The 23,709-nt window shown below is 51.2% G+C and overlaps 1 protein-coding gene across 1 annotated transcript in view; it reads left to right on the top strand.

Annotated features, from left to right (window-relative positions):
• Positions 1-23,473, top strand: part of comtd1 (catechol-O-methyltransferase domain containing 1) — a 53,181-nt gene extending 29,708 nt beyond the window's left edge. Inside the window, exons 5-7 of the mRNA XM_072491659.1 lie at positions 2,083-2,137; positions 13,239-13,372; positions 21,279-23,473. Coding sequence (XP_072347760.1) covers positions 2,083-2,137; positions 13,239-13,372; positions 21,279-21,428 — 339 coding nt within the window. The 3' untranslated portion in view covers positions 21,429-23,473. The remainder of the gene's footprint in view (positions 1-2,082; positions 2,138-13,238; positions 13,373-21,278) is intronic.
• Positions 23,474-23,709: the final 236 nt, after the last annotated feature.

The following is a 23,709-nucleotide window of genomic DNA, read 5'->3' as shown; positions in this document are numbered from 1 at the left end:
GGGAGAGTGGCCAGGGCAAAAGGGTCCACAGTTCAAGGTTCAAGGGTGGAGAGGCATAGAAAACATAGAGGCCATTCGGCCCTTCAAGCCAGCTCTGCCATTCATTTTAATCATGGCTGATCATCAAACTTAATAGCCTAATCCCGCTTTCCCCATATCCTTTGATCCCCTTCGCCCTTAGCGTTATATCTAACTGCATCTTGAAACCATACAATGTTTTGGACTCAACTACTTCCTGTGGTAACTAATTCCACAGGCCGACCACTCTCCGGGTGAAGAGATTTCTCCTCATCTCTGTTCTAAATAGTCTACCCCTTATACTCAGACTGTGACCCCTGGATCTGGATGTAGTGTTGGGTGTTCTGATGAACCAACACGGTTGTATTTGGTACAACGCTGTTTTATTTCAACTTGTTATTTACAGTTTGTCTTGATACTCTGCCAGTGGTGACTCCCTGTGTGTGATGTTAATCAGGTCGTGTCCTTGTCCTGGTCTCCAGATCTACTGACCACCAGGTGTTGTGTTTCTTCTCTTATACTGTCTCTGTCCTTGTCTGTGATTGGCTGTCGTGTTGTGTGTGCTGATTTGTCTGTTGGTGTGTCTATCATGATGTGTGTGTTTGAATATCATGACACTGGACACACCTGCCATCGGGAACATCCATCCTGCATCTACCCCTGTCCCGTCCTGTTGGAGAGCATCCTGGAGTCCGTGATCCAGGGTGGGGTGGGGGTGGGGCGAGGGAGTTGTCAGAAGCAGCAGTCAGAACCTTTCATGTGAGATCGCAAGTAGCTCTCCTACATTCACTGAAGTTACTTGGTGTTGTGGCACCCTTGATTTCTTAAAATGGCTGCCAGAGCCTCAGAACAAGCCAAGGTTGAAGCGGGGACCTTAAGCGGATGTTGGGCCCTTTGCATATGCAAGTGCGGGACTTAACATCTGCTTCAGGAGTGGGTAAGGACGCCCTTTCCTGAACCATGCCAATGGCCAGCGCTTGTTCGATGAGGAACACGGGCTGGTTTTTTGCCCACTAACTGGGCCTCGATTTGGTAGACTGTGGAACGCCTGTAAAACGGTCACCCGCACTTGGCCCAATTTTTAAGCCCCTGACTTCACTCTGGTGAAATTAAAATTGTGCAGTCTGCAGGAGAAAAGGCTGCCCCGATTCTTATCATTACACCAGCTCCACATTTGAGCCTGTGTTTAACCACCACTCTCCTTATCATCAGAAACAGCATTGTGCGGCTCCGCGCGAGACATGGGAGTCTTTTTAAATGCCCGAAACCTACTGCCATTTAAAAATCCAGCCGTAGTTGCCTCGAGCAGCTACGGCAATCCCGCTCATCGTCCTCATGTGAATAAAGGGGTCAAGGTCCCTGTGGTGTTGGGTGCTCTGAGGTACAGACGAACCAACATGGTTGCGATTTGTACAACGCAGTTTTATTCCAACTAGTTATTTACACATCTGACTTGGTACTCAGCACGTGGTGACTGTGTGAGTGTCTTGTTAATGAGGTCCTGGCCTTGTCCTGTCTCCAGATGGACTGGCCAGCAGGTGTCGTGTTTCTTGTCTTATACTGTGTCTGCTCTTGTTTGTGATTGGCTGTCATGTTATGTGTGCTAATTGGTCTGTTGGTCTGTCTATCATGATGTGTGTGTTGTGATGTGTGTTTGAATATCATGACAGTCCCAATATCCTTGGTGTCTGACAATCTCCTTCTCATTTCCGGTTGCTCTCCAGAGCAAGGTGGATTTGGGTGGGCCTAGTTGCTTCCCGGTGAATCGTTAGTTATGCGGACAGCTGCAAGCTGGTGCTCTGCAGTTTGACAGCCCTCGTTCTGTCAGCCTGACTAATGAGCCTGCCGCTATGGGGCCTGTGATGAATTAAGCCCCGGGTCCCAATGAGGAGAGCCAAGCTCATTCTTCACGGGTGGCTTACTCCCCTGCCTGTTTAGAAACACTCCTAGATAACTCCACATTTCACTGAGGACAAACAAAACGTGACTAAATTCATGTTGGGTTTCTGTGGGGCTGTTTTAAAAAAATAAAAAACATGAATATCTGTCCTGATTTGATTGCAGGCTGGAGTGGAGCATAAGATTGACCTGCAGATTCAGCCAGCAGCTGACACACTTGGTAAGTCCCTGTGAACCATGAGAAATGGGAACCACATAATGATAAATTCTTTAACTCTGGCATTTCTGCACCAGAATTATAATCTAGTACCATTTGACCTCTCGAGTGCAGGAAGTTTTTTCACCCCTCCAGATGCACCTGCACTCACGTTATCATTTATTCATGTGTCTTGGAGGTTTATTTTTTGGACTTGTGAGGCCCAGCATTTTAAAGCAAGTCATTCTTCTCTGCCCTCTTTGTCAGCTGTGGCCGTTGGCATCTTCTTGGGTCTGAACGGTTGTGGGCTGATTCAATTTAAGGTGTTACACAGGGCGCATATGACTGGAGCACGGCTCAGTAAATTTTTTGGAGTAGAGGATAGGTGTGAGAGATGCTCGAGAAGCCCAGCGAATCACACCCGCATGTTTTGGTCATGTCCGGCACTACAGGGGTTCTGGGTGGGGGTGACAAAGGTGCTTTCGAAAGTAGTGGGGGTCCAGGTCGAACCAAGCTGGGGGTTGGCTATATTTGGGGTTGCACAAGAGCCGGGAGTGCAGGAGGCGAGAGAGGCCGATGTTTTGGCCTTTGCGTCCCTAGTAGCCCGGCGCAGGATACTCTTGATGTGGAAGGAAGCCAAGCCTCCGGGGGTGGAGACCTGGATAAATGACATGGCAGGGTCTCTAAAGCTGGAACGGATTAAGTTCGTCCTAAGGGGATCGGCTCAAGGGTTCACCAGGCGGTGGCAACCGTTCGTCGAATACCTCACAGAAAGATAGAGGGAATGGAAAAGAAGAAGGCAGCAGCAGCAGCCCGGGGGGGGGGGGGGGGGGGGGGGGGGGGAGGGGCGGGGGCGGGGGGGGGAGGGAGGGGGGGGAGGAACCAGAAGGACTCTCAGGGTTGTTAATATATATGTATAATATGTATAGGTCGTTGCTATAAATAATTGTATATTGGACTGTTAAATCATATTTTTGGAGAGTGTTTATCTGAGACAAGGCAGTTGCCATTTAATTTTAGTTTCCGTTTTTGTTATATATTATTTATTCTTTGTTTATAAAACAGGTCATTGTTATTTATACGGTTATATTATTGTGTAAAGGATACACAATGTACTGTGATGGTTGACCAAAAATTTTCAATAAAATATATTTTTTAAAAAAAACTTTCTGCCTAGCTCCCTGAACTCCTGCTGCAGGACCTCATGCCCCTTCCTGCATATGTCGTTAGTACCAATATGTACAAGAACCTCTGCCTGTTTGCCCTCCCCCTTCAGGATGCCCTCTACCCGTTCGGAGACATCCTGGACCCTGGCACCAGGGAGGCAACATACCATCCTGGAGTCTCTTTCACGTCCACAGAAGCACCTATCTGTGCCCCTGACTATAGAGTCCCCTATTACTATTACTCTTCTGCGCTTTGACCCTCCCTTCTGAACATCAGAGCCAGCCGTGGTGCCACTTCTCCGGCTGCTGCTGTTTTCCCCTGATAGGCTATCCCCCCCGACAGTATCCAAAGGGGTATACCTGTTCGAGAGGGGGACAACCACAGGGGATTCCTGCACTGACTGTCTGCCCTTTCTGGTGGTCACCCATTTCTCTGCCTGCACCTTGGGTGTGACCACATTTACATAACTGCGATCTATGACGCTTTCCGCCACCTGCATGCTCCTAAGTGCATCCAATTGCTGCTCCAACCGAACCATGCGGTCTGTGAGGAGCTCCAGTTGGGTGCACTTTCTGCAGGTGAAGCCATCCGGGACGCTGGAAGCCTCCCGGACCTGCCACATCTCACAGTCAGAGCACTGCCATGCAATGACAGAAATCTATTAAAAAACATTTGAATATCTTTAGCGAGCTTCCCTGCTCGATTACGCCTCACGTCACATTGGCAGGGTGTAAAACAGGAAGCTGGGCAAACGGTCCCCGTCAGGTATAGCCCCCTGCGGGGAGAGGGTCATGCTTGGGCAGCACCCAGGCACTGCCCCCTGGGGCTAGTGGGCAATGCCAGGGGACAGTCCCCCTCAGCAATGTGGGGGGGGGGGGGGCGGGCTTCCTTTGGGGAGGCCCATGAGGGTGGGTTACCTGTGTGCATGACGTGGGAGCGGCGTTCCCTATGTTATTGTTGGGGCAGGATTCCCCTTGTGCATAGTGGGGGGGGGGGGGGGTAGTTCCCGTGTGCCTGGAGGGAGAGGGTTCCCCTTCTGTGGGAGTGGGGGAGGGACAGGTTGTGCCTTGCTGGGGGGGGGGGAGAGGGGCAGTGTTTGGGAAAAGGCCTAAAAGGGTGCTTGAGGTGGGGGGTGGTTCCCTGTGTACCTGATTTTGGGGGGGGGGGGGGGGGGGGGGTCCGCGTGTGCTTGAGGTGGGGGCGGGCTTTTGTTTTTATTTTTATTTCCGTAAGAAGACCAGGGCACCCTGTAAATGGTGTCCCAATCTCTTGAAGGCCGAGGTTGCTAGCAAGGCGGGCACTTCCTTACTATTCTTCTCCAAGGAGCAAATGAAAAAGGTGGAGCAGAAATTTGTCCTGACGTGTTTAAAATCCCCACAGGATTGAAGCAGTGGGCCTGATACCATGAAGATTACACATTTACAGGCGATTGTGATAGATTTATTGGATTTTCCAGAGGTGCTGATAGAAATATTAGGAAAAGCTGACACAATAATTACTGTTCCAAATATTAATGTATATAATCAAATCCATCTCGATATTTAGAAATTGGGATTTCTTTCATTGACAGGTTGACTGATTTAGTCCTTAATTATTCAAACTTCCGCATTACATTGAATTACACTAATAAATCAGTGCTTCCTCCACCTCCTCGGCATCAACACATAGTTGTGCTTCACTCCACATATGCATCAATTTTGCTCCTTAACCCTTCTGACGATTGAATGACCTTTTGATTCTAATCCCATAAGAAAATGATGGAAAGGAAAAGACCGGCTCCATCGAGCCAACCCTGTCCCGTTTTGATGCCTTTCAAACGTCCCACACCTTTCCCCGCCCACCAGCAGTAAGCTAATCGACCATCAGAGCTCGTCCTGGAGACCGTTACCACGATCCATTTAACTTGGGCTGCCACCTGTTTGTTTCTGCGTTCTGTAATGTCTGTCAGTGCCAGAAACTGCTCGAGCTGTCTTTCCTTAAGTAGTGTATAACTTGTTTCTTCAGGGAATTATCCTCTGGGAAAAGAAGCTCCTTCATTTGTCTTAGTTCCGCCCTTGTCTAACTATGCATGGCCCTGGTCCTCCCTGACCTGGTTAAATTAAATGATCGGTCAATGTTGTCTTGTCCGTTCAGAATGAGAATCCTCCATCAGATCTCCTCAGAGTCTATTATTTCTAAAGTAAAAATATGCAGTTTATCTAAGTAAGGCCTTTCTTGCTTGGGACCCTTTTTCTTGAACCATCCCCAAAGTCTCATGTGAGGGCAAAAGTTTTATAAGCCCTCCTCCTCCTTCAGATACCATGTCCTAAGAGGGTGTTGGTGACCATAGACTGCCACTGGATTGGGCTATGATTATGCTTCTGAAAGTAATGCAGTGGTTTGCTGTTGCCCTCTGCCAGTCTTACCACCTGGCGTCAGGTGTATTGGAAGGATTCACAGGTTGATAGTCAACCCGTGTGGCCACATTACGAGCAAACCTTCTGTGGCCATCAAGTCCTGGACTAGGGGCAGGGGACGCTACGCACTGTCCCACAGGACCCCCCCCCCCCCCCTTGATAACCTACAGAATCACTGTGGTGATTTTTAAAGAGGAACTTCCTTCGATTGTGGTTTTTGACAAACACACGTTTCAGTGGCAGTCAAATTCTGCCCCTTGACCTGTCATTGTGTCCTTGACAAACGTTTGTCTGGATTTTGCAGTCAGCAGTGAAAGACGGGCTTGTCTTGGCGCTCACCAATAGCATTGTGAGACAGGTCCCCAATCTCGGGCTGCCTATGGTTTCTAAGTTCTCTGGCCTCCTTGTGTGGTTGACCAATCCAAAACCATTATTAATATCGCAAACGCTTGCTTATTAATTTCTTTTAATTTCAGTATACATTAAAGACTTGTCGAGAGATGGGAGAACTCTTTAAATAGGTTTCGTAATCATATTATCCATTGTTTGGACAGAATGAGGCCAGCATGAGAGATGATTATATGCTCGCCTGCTTAGTGTCGGCAGCTTTTAAGGCAATGTAATATTACTGAATAAATCCTTGGCTGCGTTTGGGAGCAGTCTGAAAGAAATGGTAATTGAAGCTGAGCTTTCGAATGAGCCAAGATTTTCCTAATGAATGACAGGTCACAAGTAAATGACTGTCTCCATTAACAGTGTAACATTTATTAATTTTGCTTCAGGTCAGCATTTCCCCAGAGTAAAGGCCAGCCTGGGTCTGGCCAGCTTTTAACTTCATTTGCACGCAACTTAAATGAGAGTTCCTACATATATACACCCATTGGAGCAAAGATAATTCCTGCTCCTCATTCCAGTCTCTAGTGGGGTCAACTTTTCAAAGTATCAATAACTCTTTAGGTGTGATTGCTGAAAAACAGCAATGCAGAGTATGGAAGGCACCATTTTTATATGGGGGTGCTGGTGGATCAAGGACCTCAAGAAGAAAACAGTTTGCACAAAATACATTTGTAGCTTTCTAACTCTCGTCACCTGTAGTTTTTGCCTCACCACTGTTCTTAGATTTCCCCCTTTCCCAAAAAGGGGCGATTTATTCTAAATGGTGAGCAGGGATTCTCATTCCCCGACTCATACGCAGACTTCGGCGAGTGCTATCCGGGTCAAACTAGTATTTCAAGTTATCCCCCGGTATAACTCGTATCTTTGTAGAAGAATTTTAGCTACTTATCACTTAGTGACTTAAACACGGGTCCAGCTTGCTAAGTGAAGTAAAGTAACTTTAAAGAGAATAATAATAACCACTCTTTCAGGTTATCAATTTGAACTTAACTTTATTTTCAAGTTAAAAGAGAATAACTACTTTTACAGAAAGGTAGAAAGATCTTTTCTTGTTCGGACCAGTTGCAGACTTTCAAGTCTCTCTTGACAATCAGGTTTCTTTAACTTTTGGTCTTCTGCTGAGTTCTCTGGGCTGCCCGGTCTATCGATGTTGCTCGTCCCATCACCGAGGAAGATGCTCTTCTGATTCTCTGCTCATTATCCCCAGTTCTTATAGCCATTTGGTGCCCCTTAACCTTTGCACCTGGCACCCTTCAGTCTGTCTGCATGACTTTTGGTATGCTAAATTTTAGTAGTTTAGAAGCGTGGTGCTACTTCTACAGCGATAGTGCAGTTTCCTTCTCCCTAGCTTGCCATCTGTGGTGGTATGTATTAGGGATGATACGGTACACCATGAATGCTGAGGAGCTATTGGAGGACAGATGCTGGATCCCGATTGGAACTGCCGCCTACTGGGCTCCACCCAGATACCCGGGTTACTCCCCACTGCTGCATTCTGTGACTGAGCTGCTGGGGAACAAGTCTGAACAAGTCTGCTCAATAAAGCCTCGATTGAAGTTCTTTACGTCTCGCCTCGTGTGTGATCGATGGTGCTACACCATCTTTGACTGCATTTTTCTCGCTTTGCTTGACATGTCACAAATTTGTGTGCCTTAGTTCGCACTCTTTTGGTTTCATGTCTTTTTCTGATACACCTTTTCTCTGATTCGACTCGGGTCATCTTCAGGTTAAATTAATGTCATGTTAGTGTTATCTCCTGTTTCTAACTTTATCTGCTTTGACCATTTTCAAAAGGTTTTAACTTCAAATGCTATATACGTTATAATGTTACTTTGTCACCTTCTAGTTTCCTCAATTTATCAATCAGTTGTTTCATTTTATTACTAGTGTTAGCAACTTTTCACACTTTGACTGTTGTTACTTATCTTATACTTTAGATTCTGGCCGCTTTTCCTATTTGTTCAATTAAATAACTCCTTACTAAAGATTTGTGCGATACTGTTTCTTTTCATATAACTTTAAGAGTTTTTAAGTCAATCAAATGTCTTTTTTAACTTGTGAATAAAATGAAGCTCCTATCTGTTTTCATCCTTGTCTGTTCAAAACAGGCTGCTGCTGTTAACCCCTTGTACTACTTCTCCTTTTTATTTAAACGCCTCAGGTATTCTTAGTGTTATTTTCATGTTTCAAATTTCATATTCTTCCAAGTTTTCACAACACACCTTACAGCTGTGTCATCCTGCTTTGGGCCATTTTGTCGTTGGGTGGTACAGCACAGCTGTCAGCCATCTCACTGCGGCAACATCAGACTATGTAAACCTCTATGGATTTCCAACAATCCCTGTGTCACCAACACAAAAGCAGCTGCACTCCTGCGTCCTCAAACAGAGGAGCCGTCTCAAATATAGTCAATTGCTGCCCAATGGAACCAAAGCAAACCGATAATTTCGATCCTTTGGGTGAGAATTATTTTTTTTTAAAAGACAAGAGTCCCATTTTGGGTGCGTTTAGCGGCGTGTTTCCCGATGCCTGCAGCAGCAACAACGACCCCGCTGTTAAACGGGACTCCGCTTCTTTTTCAGGCTTCAGCGAGGATGGCCCCACCAAGGCCACACTTAGACTCATTTCCTGCACTAACGGGCTCAGCTCACCAGTGCAGGAAGAGATCAGTGCGCCAACCCGCACCCCCCACCCCCCCGCCCAGCCTCCGGACACCTTCTCCAACGTCCCAATTTACCATTTGCCCCAGATCGCGATACCTCATGAGATCTCGTTAGATCTCACATGGTGAAATGAGCGTCGTAAATCTTGCGAGAGGCCACTGACTCGGGCTGAACGAGGCCGGTAGAACATCTTGCATTGCCCGCAGGTCGAGTGTATTGAGTGCACGGCATGTCTAAGACCAACTGGGCACGGATTAAACCACATAATAGAAACAGGCAGCCAGCCACCCTCCCTCTTTGTGCCACCCTTATCGAGGACCTGAGTGCGGCAGTTTTGACCCGATCCTAGAGCAAATCCACGAGAAGATCCTGTTAAGGGCAAAGAGAGCCAGAAACATGCCTTTTCCCTGTCAGTCAGTTGGCTTTAATCATCAATTAATTAAATAAAATTCTGGAGTAAAAAGCTAGCATCCGTAATGGTGACTGTGAAACTACCAGATAGTCATGAAAACCCCATCTGATTCATTAATGGCCTTAGAGAAGGAAATCTGCCATCCTTACCGGGCCTGAGACAAGTGTGACTCCAGACCAATGTGGAATATGATTGACTCTTAAACGCCCTGGGAAATGGCCCAGCAAGCCACGCAGTTGTAGTCAAGAAGGTAGCTCGCTACATCTTTCTGAATGGGAAATTGTAATGGGCAATAAATGCTGGTCTTATCAGCAACTTCCACATCCTGTGAATGAATGATTTTTAAAAACAATTAGTCTAGGATTGTGGTTGCTTTGTAGAATTGTAAAATGTTGTGTGTACAAAAGGAAATAGTTATCCGGCTGTCACTGTCTGAGTTCCTTTGTAAATATATATAAGATCAGATTACTGGCTTTTACCGCATCGCTACCTTTTTCTTTGCATATATTATTATAATGAAATAGATAGGATTATTTTTTAAAAACAATTTTACACAATTTTATTCCATGCTTCTGGGGAGATGGGTTTGTCCTCTAGATACAAGTAAGCCAAGGCTGCCAGAGATCCGTCAGCAATGAAAATGTGTCTTTGCTTTGACTTTCTACTGGAACAAACATGAACTGATATTTATTAATTAGCCAACCTTGAAGGATGAATTGAATGTTAGCAGATCAATTTGGATTACATTTCAGTGTGGAATAAACTGGCCCTTGCCTCGGCTTGTAGCCGTTCAGCTATCGACCCCTCCAATTTAATTACTGCTGTGGAGAGCTTGAAATATTTGGGTATCGGTGTGGCCAGGATTTAGTGCAGTAGTGGCACAGATTTTACGTCCCTTGCTGCTGAATGGGAAAATAGGATTCCCAAATAAGCACACTCTATCCTTTTGTCTCCTGCTAAAATAAATGTTGTTAAAATAATGACAATGCCCAAAGCACAGTTTTGACAATCCCCTCTGGTTGAATTGGCTGTTTGCTAGATTGATCAAGATTTATCAGATTTGGATCTACACCCAAGTGTGAAAATAAGAGACCCAACTAATGGATAAGCCTGATTTTGGACATCCTGATTCCTTGTCCTACTTTCAAACTTTCCAATGATTTCCTACTGGTTTTGACTAAAAGCAGTCAATGTTGATGAAATCCTGTGAGTCATAGAATCATAATATCAACAGAGCAGAAGGAGGTCATTCGGCCCATCAAGCCTGCACCGGCCCTTGGAAAGAGCACCCTACCCAAGCCCACACCTCCCCTCTATCCCCGGAACCCAGTAACCCCAACCAACCTTTTTGGACGCTAAGGGCAATTTAGCTTGGCCAATCCACCTACGTTCCACACCTTTGGACTGTGGGAGGAAAGCGGAGCACCCGGAGGAAACCCAAACAGACACGGGGAGAACGTGCAGACTCCACACAGTGACCCAAGCCGGGAATCGAACCTGGGACCCTGGAGCTGTGAAACAGCTGTGCGAACCACTGTGCTACCGTGCTGCCCATTGGCTTTGATAATGACAGGCATTATGTTGGGAACCTTTTATCCAACAACCATCTGTCCCATTGGGACTCGACAGGTAAAGCTTTGCCAGTTCCTCTGCCTGACCACTGTGCCTTATGCCTCTGTCTTGCTGTCTTGCTGTCCAGCATAGCTTTAAAGCAGAAAATGGCTGCAGCACCTTGGTGTCTCCCTCTCTTCATCCGTAATGGTTACAACCTTCACTGCTTAAACAGAAACAATCAAAAAAAAAGAGCAGTAATTCTTATTAACTGTTTAAAATGAGGTTGCTACCTGCTCTTTAAAGACTAGTTTAGGTCAAGAGTGGGGCTATCTACTTGTTACCTGAAGCAAATGGCTAGCTTCCATTCTGGCCCCTGACTCTGTAGTCAACTGAAACTGGAGATACAGAGGACATGGTAGCTCAGGGTTTGAATTCAATGAAATGGGGTTCAAATCCATAACTGCTTAACTGAGCTACACTTTCAGCCATGATGCCTTACAATGTCGGGTCTTCATGTGATAATTATCACCGAAGCATAAAACATCATCAGTTCTATACATACATGAATATTAGCATTAAGTCGCATCCATTTCTGTTAATATCAGATGTTAGTAGATGATGGGGGAATACTGCAGCAGTTTGTCTTTTACCTTCAGCAAGTTTATTCTCTAAAATTTTTTTTAAAAAAAATAAATTTAGAGTGCCCAATTAATGGGCGGGATTCGCGCCGAAGTGGCCGTGCCGTCGTGAACGCCGTCGAGGTTCACGACGGCGCGAAATGACCCCGATCCCGACCGATTCAGGCCCTGACAATGGGTTAGGATCGGGGCCGCGTCATCTACACGCGCAGGGCCTTGTCGCCCGCGTAAAGGCGGCACCGCATAGATGATGCGGCCGGCGCCGCATAACTGGCGTCACCCGCGCATGCGTGGCTGCCGTCCTCTCTAAGTCCGCCCCGCAATAAGGTGGCGGACGGATCTTGTGGGGCCGCGGAAGAAAGGAGGTCCTCCTTCAGAGAGGACAGCCTGACAATCGGTGGGCACCGATCGCAGGCCACCCCACATTTGAGGTACCCCCCGGTGCAGGGGGATCCCCCCTTGCCCCCCCGCAGGCCGCCCCCCCCCCCCCCAGCGTTCGCGGGCTGTTCCTGACGACAGCGACCAGGGGCGTCATTCTCCGACCCCCCGCCGGGTCGGAGAATCGCCGGGGGCTGCCGTGAATCCCGCCCCCGCCGGTTGCCGAAGTCTCCGGCACCGGAGATTGGGCGGGGGTGGGAATCGCGCCGCGCCGGTTGGCGGGCCCCCCCCCGCTCGATTCTCCGGCCCGGATGGGCCTAAGTCCTGCGATAAATTGCCTATCCCGCCGGCGTAAATTAGAGTACCTATTTACCGGCGGGACAAGGCGGCGTGGGCGGGCTCCGGGGTCCTGGGGGGGGGCGCGGGGCGATCTGACCCCGGGGGGTGCCCCCACGGTGGCCTGGCCCGCGATCGGGGCCTGTGCCGTGGGGGCACTCTTTCCCTTCAGCCTCCGCCACGGTCTCCACCATGGCGGAGGCGGAAGAGACTCTCCCCACTGTGCATGCGCGGGAAACTGTCAGCAGCCGCTGATGCTCCCGCGCATGCGCCGCCCCGACATGTCATTTCCGCGCCAGCTGGCGGGGCAGCAAAGGCCGTTTCCGCCAGCTGGCGGGGCGGAAATCCCTCCGGCGCCGGCCTAGCCCCTCAATGTTGGGGATCGGCCACCAAAGATGCGGAGCATTCCGCACCTTCGGGGCGGCGCGATGCCCGTCTGATTGGCGCCGTTTTGGGCGCCAGTCAGCGGACATCGCGCCGTTTGGGGAGAATTTCGCCCCAGGTGTGGACGGCGCCGGGGGGAACCCGCCATTTTGGCCTGGCCGCTCGGCCCATCCGGGCCTGAGAATAGCGGGGGTGCCGGAGAATCGCCATTTTGGGTGCCTCCGGCGATTCTCCGGCCCGCGGAACTCGACCGGGCCGTTCCCGCCGCTTGGGAGAATCGCGGGAGGGCGCCGGACCGGCGTCCCGGGAAATTTTGGCGGCCCAGGCGATTCTCCCAACCGGCGCGGGAGTGGAGAATCTCGCCCAATTTTCCAATTAAGGGGCAATTTAGCATGTTCAATCCACCTACCCTGCACATCTTTGGGTTGTGGGGGCGAAACCCACGCAAACACGGGGAGAATGTGGAAACTCCACACGGACAGTGACCCAGAGCCGGGATCGAACCTGGGATCTCGGCGCCGTGAGACTGGATGTTGGAATCTGAAAATCTCAGCTGGTCCAGATGACTCGAAACGTTAACTCTTTTCTCTCCCCACAGCTGCTGCCGGACCTGCTGAGATTTTCCAGCATTTTCTCTTTGGATACTCTTTTGGAGGTTGAGCCAAACGCCACCAGCTTTCTTTAATGAGGAAATGAATTTAACATTATCACTGCCAAAGCATACACTTACTGCTATGTCGATACTGGAAAATGATTTGGTCCCTTTTTCACTAACTCTGTTATTTCACGGTTTTTCCACAGATGAGCTTCTAGAAGCTGGCAAAGCGAAATCCTTTGACTTTGTCTTCATCGATGCTGACAAGCAGAATTACAGCTTGTATTATGAGAAATGCCTGCAACTTATCCGGAAAGGAGGAATAATAGCAATTGACAATGTGAGTCTGTCCTTAATTAGCTGATGGGCTCCGTTAGCTGGTGACTGCTTGTGATTGGTAATAAGATAGTGATGTGTTCCGAAACAAATTATTTGTCATCGCGTGACAAACTTGCAGAGTTCCAAAGGGTCTTGTCCCCTTGTGTGGCTCGAGCTGTTTCTCTGACCTTGCTCCCCCCGTAGCCTGCTGTTTTTGTTTTTTGCTCTCCTTCCATTTCCCAGCTCCACTTTCCCAATTGAATGTTTTGTTCGCCACTTCTTTGTGTGCCACTGGGCTCCTGAGTTTGGACCCTTCCGCAGCTGGTGTCAGGAAATCCACTTGCTTTGCAAGAATAATTGGCGGCTGGGGGTCAATGGCTCCCTCCCTCATCTCTCAGTCGGAGAATTGTGGGCCCCCAACGCTTTATTTCTCCCTCTATCCATCCACGGGACTTGAGCATGAAATCCAAGATGCACCTTCAGGGCAGGACTGAGGGAGTGCTGCACTGTCAGAGGGTCAGTACTGAGGGAGTGCTGCACTGTCAGAGGGTCAGTACTGAGGGAGTGCTGCACTGTCAGAGGGTCAGTACTGAGGGAGTGCTGCACTGTCAGAGGGTCAGTACTGAGGGAGTGCTGCACTGTCAGAGGGTCAGTACTGAGGGAGTGCTCCACTGTCAGAGGGTCAGTACCGAGGGAGTGCTGCACTGTCAGAGGGTCAGCACTGAGGGAGTGCAGCACTGTCAGAGGGTCAGTACTGAGGGAGTGCTGCACTGTCAGTACCGAGGGAGTGATGCACCCTCAGGGCAGTACTGAGGGAGTGCTGCACCCTCAGGGCAGTACTGAGGGAGTGCTGCACTGTCAGTACCGAGGGAGTGATGCACCCTCAGGGCAGTACTGAGGGAGTGCTGCACTGTCAGACGATCAGTACCGAGGGAGTGCTGCACCCTCAGGGCAGTATTGAGGGAGTGCTGCACCCCTCAGGGCAGTACTGAGGGAGTGCTGCACTGTCAGTACCGAGGGAGTGATGCACCCTCAGGGCAGTACTGAGGGAGTGCTGCACTGTCAGAGGGTCAGTACCGAGGGAGTGCTGCACCCTCAGGGCAGTACTGAGGGAGTGCTGCACTGTCAGTACCGAGGGAGTGCTGCACCCTCAGGGCAGTACTGAGGGAGTGCTGCACTGTCAGTACCGAGGGAGTGCTGCACCCTCAGGGCAGTACTGAGGGAGTGCTGCACTGTCAGAGGGTCAGTACCAAGGGAGTGCTGCACCCTCAGGGCAGTACTGAGGGAGTGCTGCACTGTCAGAGGATCAGTACCGAGGGAGTGCTGCACCCTCAGGGCAGCACTGAGGGAGTGCTGCACCCCTCAGGGCAGTACTGAGGGAGTGCTGCACTGTCAGTACCGAGGGAGTGCTGCACTGTCAGTACCGAGGGAGTGCTGCACCCTCAGGGCAGTACTGAGGGAGTGCTGCACTGTCAGTACTGAGGGAGTGCTGCACCCTCAGGGCAGTACTGAGGGAGTGCTGCACTGTCAGTACCGAGGGAGTGCTGCACCCTCAGGGCAGTACTGAGGGAGTGCTGCACCCCTCAGGGCAGTACTGAGGGAGTGCTGCACTGTGAGTACCGAGGGAGTGCTGCACCTTCAGGGCAGTACTGAGGGAGTGCTGCACTGTCAGAGGGTCAGTACCGAGGGAGTGCTGCACCCTCAGGGCAGTACTGAGGGAGTGCTGCACTGTCAGTACCGAGGGAGTGCTGCACCCTCAGGGCAGTACTGAGGGAGTGCTGCACTGTCAGTACCGAGGGAGTGCTGCACCCTCAGGGCAGTACTGAGGGAGTGCTGCACTGTCAGTACCGAGGGAGTGCTGCACCGTCAGGGCAGTACTGAGGGAGTGCTGCACTGTCAGAGGGTCAGTACTGTGGTAGTATGTATTAGGGGTCATGTGGGACTGTGAAGCCGTGATGCTATTGGCTGACAGATCCCTGGTTGGCTGTTGACTCCTGGCTCCGCCCTGAAGGCGGAGTATAAGAAACCAAGCTTCTCCCCGCCGCTCCATTCTGTTGCTGAACTGCTGGGGACAAGTCTCGCTTCATAAAACCTCATCGACTTCATCTCTACTCGTCTCTCTCGTAAGTCATTGTGCGCTACAATTTATTAAGCGAGCTTAAAGGACTATGGAGCTCCGGATCGCCCCGGAATGCCTGCGGATCAGCCCCCACGCAGTGAACTCGGCAGCAGTTTTTAAACACTGGCAAACTTGTTTTGAAGGCTACCTCCGAACGGCCCCCGACCGGATCACAGAAGACCAGAAACTGCAGGTCCTGCATTCGAGGGTAAGCCCGGAAATTTACCCTCTCATAGAAGACGCAGAGGATTTCCCGACGGCGCTCGCAGCACTGAAGAGCATCTACGTTCGCCCCGTGAACCAGGTCTACGCACGCTACCAACTCGCAACGAGACAGCAAAGTCCCGGAGAATCGTTAGAGGAATTCTACGCCGCGCTGCTGATTTTGGGACGGGGCTGCAGCTGCCCGCTGGTAAACGCGACTGAACACACGGACATGTTAATTCGCGATGCGTTTGTGGCAGGTATGAACTCTCCCCAAATCCGCCAAAGACTTTTAGAAAAAGAGCCGCTAGGACTCTCAGAAGCACGGGCCATTGCAGCTTCCCTAGATGTGGCCCACAAAATGCCGGCACCTACGTCCCCGACCGCGCGGCAGCCCCTTGGGCTCGGTGGACCCCCGTCGCGACAACCCCCCCCCCCCTCCCTCACAGGCTTGCGCGGTTAGAACGCCAGATCATCCCGGGGGGGTCCGCTGCTATTTCTGCGGGCAAGCGAAACACCCCCGGCAGCGCTGCCCGGCCCGCGCAGCTATTTGCAAAAGCTGCGGCAAGAAGGGCCATTACGCGGCTGTGTGCCGGTCCCGGGGGGTCGCCGCAATCCCCGGAGAAGAACGAGCCCAGCGCATCCCAAACGCTCCCCAACCCCCCCCCCCAGCGCCCCATGTGCGACCCGCGGGCGCCGCCATTTTGGGTCCCGGCCACCACGAGGGGAGGATGGGCGCCGCCATCTTGTGACTCCCCAGCCACGTGCGATGCATGGGGGCGGCCATTTTGTCCACCCCCGGCCGCGTGCGATTCATGGACGCCGCCATCTTGGATGACAACAAAGGACCCCAGCATCGACGGCTCCACGGGGTCCGAAGAAGACGCTGAGACACTACGACCACGACTGGCCTCGGTGACGCTGGATCAATCACGGCCCCGGACGCTCCAGACGACGACAACAACGGTGCTGATCAACGGACACGAGACACCATGCCTGATCGACTCCGGGAGCACCGAAAGTTTCATCCACCCCGACACGGTAAGACGCTGTTTTTTGACCATCCATCCAAGTACGCAAAAGATTTCCCTAGCTGCAGGATCCCACTCCGTAGAGATCAAAGGGTTCTGCATCGCGAACCTAACGGTGCAAGGGAGGGAGTTTAAAAATTACAGGCTCTACGTCCTTCCCCAACTCTGCGCGCCCACATTACTGGGATTAGATTGCCAGTGTAACCTGCAGAGCCTAACATTTCAATTCGGCGGCCCAATACCCCCACTCACTATCTGCGGCCTCGCAACTCTCAAAGTTGAACCGCCGTCCTTGTTTGCAAACCTCACCATGGATTGCAAACCCGTCGCCACTAGGAGCAGACGGTACAGCGCCCAGGACCGGATATTTATTCGGTCTGAAGTCCAGCGGTTGCTGAAGGAAGGCATAATCCAGGCCAGCAATAGTCCCTGGAGAGCACAGGTGGTAGTAGTAAAGACCGGGGAGAAGCAAAGGATGGTCATAGACTATAGCCAGACCATCAACAGGTACACACAGCTAGATGCGTACCCTCTCCCCCGCATATCCAACATGGTAAATCGGATCGCCCAGTATAAGGTTTTCTCCACCGTGGACCTCAAGTCCGCCTACCATCAGCTCCCCATCCGCCCAGGTGACCGCAAGTACACAGCCTTCGAGGCAGACGGGCGTCTATACCACTTCCTAAGGGTCCCATTTGGTGTCACGAACGGGGTCTCGGTCTTCCAACGGGAGATGGACCGAATGGTTGACCAGCACGGGTTGCAGGCCACGTTCCCGTATCTCGACAACGTAACCATCTGTGGCCACGATCAGCAGGACCACGACGCCAACCTCCAAAAATTCCTCCAGACCGCTAACGCCTTGAACCTCACATACAACGAGGAAAAGTGCGTTTTTAGCACAAACCGGCTGGCCATCCTGGGATACGTAGTGCGCAATGGGATAATAGGCCCCGACCCCGAACGCATGCGCCCCCTCATGGAATTTCCCCTCCCCCACTGCTCCAAAGCCCTGAAACGTTGCCTGGGATTCTTTTCATATTACGCCCAGTGGGTCCCCCAGTATGCAGACAAGGCCCGTCCGCTAATACAGACCACTACCTTCCCCCTGTCGACAGAGGCTCGCCAGGCCTTCAGCCGCATCAAAGCGGATATCGCAAAGGCCACGATGCGCGCCATCGACGAGTCCCTCCCCTTCCAGGTCGAGAGCGACGCCTCCAACGTAGCTCTGGCGGCCGCCCTTAACCAAGCGGGCAGACCAGTGGCCTTCTTCTCCCGAACCCTCCACGCCTCAGAAATCCGCCACTCCTCAGTGGAAAAGGAATCCCAAGCCATAGTGGAAGCTGTGCGACATTGGAGGCATTACCTGGCCGGCAGGAAATTCACTCTCCTCACTGACCAACGGTCGGTAGCCTTCATGTTCGATAATGCACAGCGGGGCAAAATTAAAAATGACAAGATCTTCAGGTGGAGGATCGAGCTCTCCACCTTCAACTACGAGATCTTGTACCGTCCCGGAAAGCTGAACGAGCCGTCCGATGCCCTATCCCGCGGCACATGTGCCAACGCACAAATAGACCGTCTCCAAGCCCTCCACGAGGACCTCTGCCACCCGGGGGTCACTCGGTTCTACCATTTTATAAAGTCCCGCAACCTCCCCTACTCTGTGGAGGAGGTCCGTACAGTCACCAGGAACTGCCACATCTGCGCGGAGTGCAAACCGCACTTTTTCAGGCCGGATAGAGCGCACCTGATCAAGGCTTCCCGCCCCTTTGAACGCCTTAGTCTGGATTTCAAAGGGCCCCTCCCCTCCACCGACCGTAACACATACTTCCTGAACGTGGTGGACGAGTACTCCCGTTTCCCCTGCCCCATGACAGCGGCCACAGTCATCAAAGCCCTTAACACCATATTCACACTGTTCGGTTGCCCCGCATATATCCATAGCGACAGGGGGTCCTCCTTCATGAGTGACGAGCTGCGCCAGTTCCTGCTCAGCAAGGGTATAGCCTCGAGCAGGACGACCAGCTACAACCCCCGGGGCAACGGACAAGTAGAGAGGGAGAACGGCACGGTCTGGAAGACCGTCCTACTGGCCCTACGGTCCAGGGATCTCCCAGTTTCCCGGTGGCAGGAGGACCTCCCCGACGCTCTCCACTCCATCCCGTTGCTGCTGTGTACCACCACTAACCAAACGCCTCATGAGCGCCTCCTTGTCTTCCCCAGGAAGTCCTCCTCTGGAACGTTGCTGCCGACCTGGCTGGCGGCCCCAGGACCCATCTTGCTCCGGAAACATGTGCGGGCGCACAAGTCGGACCCGTTGGTCGAGAGGGTTCACCTCCTCCACGCGAACCCGCAGTACGCCTACGTGGCGTACCCCGACGGCCGACAGGACACGGTCTCCCTGCGAGACCTGGCGCCCGCCGGCAACACACACCCCCCCCCGACACCGATCATCCCCTCCCTGCCACCGGCGCACCCCGCGACCACTCCCTTCCCGGGAGGATCGGTCCTCCTCCCGTGTCCGACCAGGAGTGAAACAGAAACAAACACCGAAACGCTCCCGACGACAACGCTGGAACAAGCACCTGCACCACCACCGGGGCTGAGGCGATCGACGAGGAAGACCAGACCGCCCGCTCGACTCGTGGCATCGGTGTGACACCAGGAATGTTGTTGGACTGTAAAAAAAAAAAAAAATTTTCTTTTCTCTTACGAATATTGTAAATAGTTTCACAAACCTTGTACATAGCCCAGTGTAGGGCTAAAACTGTAATGACATGCCCAAAATTTTCCTCCCAGGACCAGCCTTGTAAACCCCTACCACGATGCGAACCACCACCCCGCCGGGTTCATTTTTAACAAGGGGTGAATATGGTAGTATGTATTAGGGGTCATGTGGGACTGTGAAGCCGTGATGCTATTGGCTGACAGATCACGGGTCCTGGTTGGCTGTTGACTCCTGGCTCCGCCCTGAAGGCGGAGTATAAGAACCCGAGCTTCTCCCCGCCGCTCCATTCTGTTGCTGAACTGCTGGGGACAAGTCTCGCTTAATAAAGCCTCATCGACTTCATCTCTACTCGTCTCTCTCGTAAGTCATTGTGCGCTACAAGTACCAAGGGAGTGCTGCACCCTCAGGGCAGTACTGAGGGAGTGCTGCACTGTCAGTACCGAGGGAGTGCTGCACCCCTCAGGGCAGTACTGAGGGAGTGCTGCACTGTCAGTACCGAGGGAGTGCTGCACCCTCAGGGCAGTACTGAGGGAGTGCTGCACTGTCAGAGGGTCAGTACCAAGGGAGTGCTGCACCCTCAGGGCAGTACTGAGGGAGTGCTGCACTGTCAGTACCGAGGGAGTGCTGCACCCTCAGGGCAGTACTGAGGGAGTGTTGCACTGTCAGTACCGAGGGAGTGCTGCACCCCTCAGGGCAGTACTGAGGGAGTGCTGCACTGTCAGTACCGAGGGAGTGCTGCACCCTCAGGGCAGTACTGAGGGAGTGCTGCACTGTCAGTACCGAGGGAGTGCTGCACCCCTTAGGGCAGTACTGAGGGAGTGCTGCACTGTCAGTACCGAGGGAGTGCTGCACTGTCAGTACTGAGGGAGTGCTGCACTGTCAGAGGGTCAGTACCGAGGGAGTGCTGCACCCTCAGGGCAGTACTGAGGGAGTGCTGCACTGTCAGTACCGAGGGAGTGCTGCACCCTCAGGGAAGTACTGAGGGAGTGCTGCACTGTCAGTACCGAGGGAGTGCTGCACCCTCAGGGAAGTACTGAGGGAGTGCTGCACTGTCAGAGGGTCAGTACCGAGGGAGTGCTGCACTGTCAGAGGCACAGCTTTCAGATGAGACATTAGACCAAGGCCCTCTGTGCTATCTCAAAAGACCCCACGGCTCTATTTCAAAGCAAGGCAGGTGATTGCACGTTAGGTTACTGGGATAGGGCAGGAGAATGGGCCTAGGTAGAGTGCTGATTTGGGGGGGGTTGGTGGAGACCCGATGAGCTGAATGGCCTCCTTCTGCACTGTAGATTCTTCCTGGTGTCCTTGCTAATCTTTCCCAATATTTAAGTGGGAGAAAATCCTGCTAATACACTAGTGAAGTGACTGATTGTACTTTTGCCAGCCCGCCTATTCTTTTATTACTGATAGCTGCCATTTTGCAATGTTCCCAATGCTTTAGAGAATAAAACGCTTTATTTAAAAGTTTACAGATCGTGATGAAACTCTAGGTGTAATGGTTAGATTGCAGGAATACTCGCGAGTCACTCGAATTCTTCCCTATATATGTGCACACATAGTCACAACAGTCCCGATGGAATCAATGGTTCTCTTTCTACTGATATTAATTGTTGACGTTCTTGCAAGGTTTTTTTATGTTTGGTGGGATTATACAGTGAATACATACGTGTCGGTACACTCTCCACTTTGGCTGAAGAGATTGGTATTCCCTGTACTGAAGGGATATTTAATTGGGGGCGGGGGGGGTGGAAAGCTTTTTCTTCTTTGCAGTTCTGCCCTTGAACATGATGTTTCCAAGTGCACCCTCAGTGTAAACCCATGTGTCTTTTTGTCCCCCCTACAGGTACTATGGGATGGGTTAGTGCTTAACCCAGGAAATGACCCTGAAACACTGAGCATCGTTAAGTTCAATGAGAAGGTCTACCGGGACAGCAGAGTCAATATGAGCATGATCACCGTTGGCGATGGTGTCACGTTGGCCTTCAAGCTGTAGTGCCATCTCCAACGCGTACACATGGCAACTGTGCTCACAATTTATCTTCAGCACCAGATAATGGAATGTCCTCCCTCGTTCACACCACCTATCGGCTCTCTCTTCATTTAACGTTTCCTCGCTCTGCATTTCAAATTTTGCAATCTTTCCAAAATAATTTGCCAGAGGCGCACTTATCCATCCGATCCAGATCGTTTCTTCTGCCACTTTCATCACTCGTTCATTGAAAGTATCATTCCCCAGTCTATGAAACACTGTTGGTCTCGGTTCAGCTAATTGGGAACAAAGGTATATAGCGAGGGTGTTTAGCCGTGTGTTTCCCGGCGCTCGCAGGCTCGTGTTGTATAAGGGTCCTTAGTGGGGAACGCGTGACCAAGGGCACATATAGCCCCGTTTTGTACACTGGGCAGCTCCGCCATTTAAAAATGGCATCCCCATCTCCCAAGGCCACTGAAGCGACCCCCAACACTCCCCCAGCCCGAACACACTTTGGGAGGGTTCCCCACAAACCCCATGCAGGGGACCCCCACCCGATGTGCAAAAAATGCCAGCCTGACACCTTGTCAGTGCCAACATGGCAGTGCCCATGCCAGTTGGCAGTACCACCTGGGCATCTTGGCAGTTCCAGGTTGGCACCCAAGTTGCACTGCCAGGGTACCAGGCTGATCCTGCCAGAGTACCCAGGTGGCACTAGCAGTGCCAGGGCACTACCCTGCCCAAAGGGCATGCAGGTGGGAGCCTCCCATCGCCTGGGAGACTCGTACGTGTGTCGTTCCGTCTCATCCCCATTTGTGGGGACCACTGCTGAACGGTGCTCGCCCGACGTCTCCGAGGTGAAGGGATTGCCTCAGGTGCCTCAAGAATCTGCACCTTAGAGTGATATTAACTGTCTCGCTCTCCTACGCAGATTTGGCAAAAAGTGATCTCGCCCACAATGGGCGGGGTTACATCGCAACGCCTCGCGAGATTGCGTTTGATCTCGTGAGGTGTTGTGAGCCGGGTCGATCCTGGGAGCGGGGTCTCCTGGCTTTTATAGGCCACACTGCGCCTCAGCGAGCTGCTTTTCCAGCGCAGTGTGGCCATTGGATTGAGCCCATGCTCTTTGTAAGATTGTTCACATCATGAAAAGCATTTTCACTCTTGCTGGTAGGAGTAGATGGGATGAAATCGAAATGCTCTAAGCCTTGAAATCATGTAAAAGCCAACGGCAAAAACTGACCCGTATTAGTTTGTACTCTGGTATCTGCTCATGTATTCAAGAGCCTTGTTTAAAGATAAGGCCAGCAGGAGGAGAAGACCATTCACCCTTTGTTTCTGCTTTGCCATTCAATCACATCATAGCTGATCTACCTCGATTCTACCTTGCTCCACAATTAACGTATCGATTAATCTCTTTCGTATCCAAAAATCCATGAATATCAGTCTTAAATATGCACGATAACTGAGCATTTATAGCCCTGTGGGATGGAGAATTTCAAAGATTTGTAACCCATTGATCGAAGAAATTTCTCCTCGTCTCAATTTAGTGTATCCAATTAATTGTTTCCAATTAAGGGGCAATTTACTGTGGCCAATCCACCTACTCTGCGCATCTTTGGGTTGTGGGGGCAAAAACCACACAAACATGGGGAAAATGTGCAAACCCACTCGGACAGTGACCCAGAGCCGGGATATTGAACCTGGGACCTCGGTGCCGTGAGGCAGCAGTGCTAACCCACTGCGCCACCGTGCTGCCCTTCCGTCTCAATCCTAATATCTGGTCCCTTATCCTGAGATTGTGATCCTGTCCCCTTGATGCTCCAGCCAGGGCAACATCCTCCCAGTATCTAGCCTCTTCATCTCCTTAAGAATGTTACATGTTGCAATGAGATCCTCACACCCTTTATGGGGTAGGCACTGGACGAATAATCCAGAGGGCCAGGGTAATCCTCTGGGGATCTGGGCTTGAATCCCACCAGATTGTGTGAATTGGAATTTGATTTTTTTAAAATCTAGAATTGCAAGTATAATCATGGCGATAAAACCGTTGCTGATTGTCGTAAAAACCCATCTGGTTCGCTGACGTTCTTTAGGGAAAGATATCTGCCGTCCTTACCCTGTCTGGCCTACATGTGACTCCAAACCCATAGTGATGTAGTTGACTCTTAAACACCCTCTAAAAAGAACGAACAAGTGACTTGCTTCAAGGCCAGTTAGGGATGGGCAACAAATGCCAACCCACAAAAGGCCTGTTTATTCCTATTGTCTGTTTGCTGTTCAGTAACCAATACTCAATTGATTC

This window comes from Scyliorhinus torazame, chromosome 28 (genome assembly GCF_047496885.1).
Source record: "Scyliorhinus torazame isolate Kashiwa2021f chromosome 28, sScyTor2.1, whole genome shotgun sequence".
NCBI classification, from domain to species: Eukaryota; Metazoa; Chordata; class Chondrichthyes; order Carcharhiniformes; family Scyliorhinidae; genus Scyliorhinus; species Scyliorhinus torazame.
Note: the sequence above shows the minus strand (reverse complement) of the source record. Positions and strands in the feature narration are given on the sequence as shown.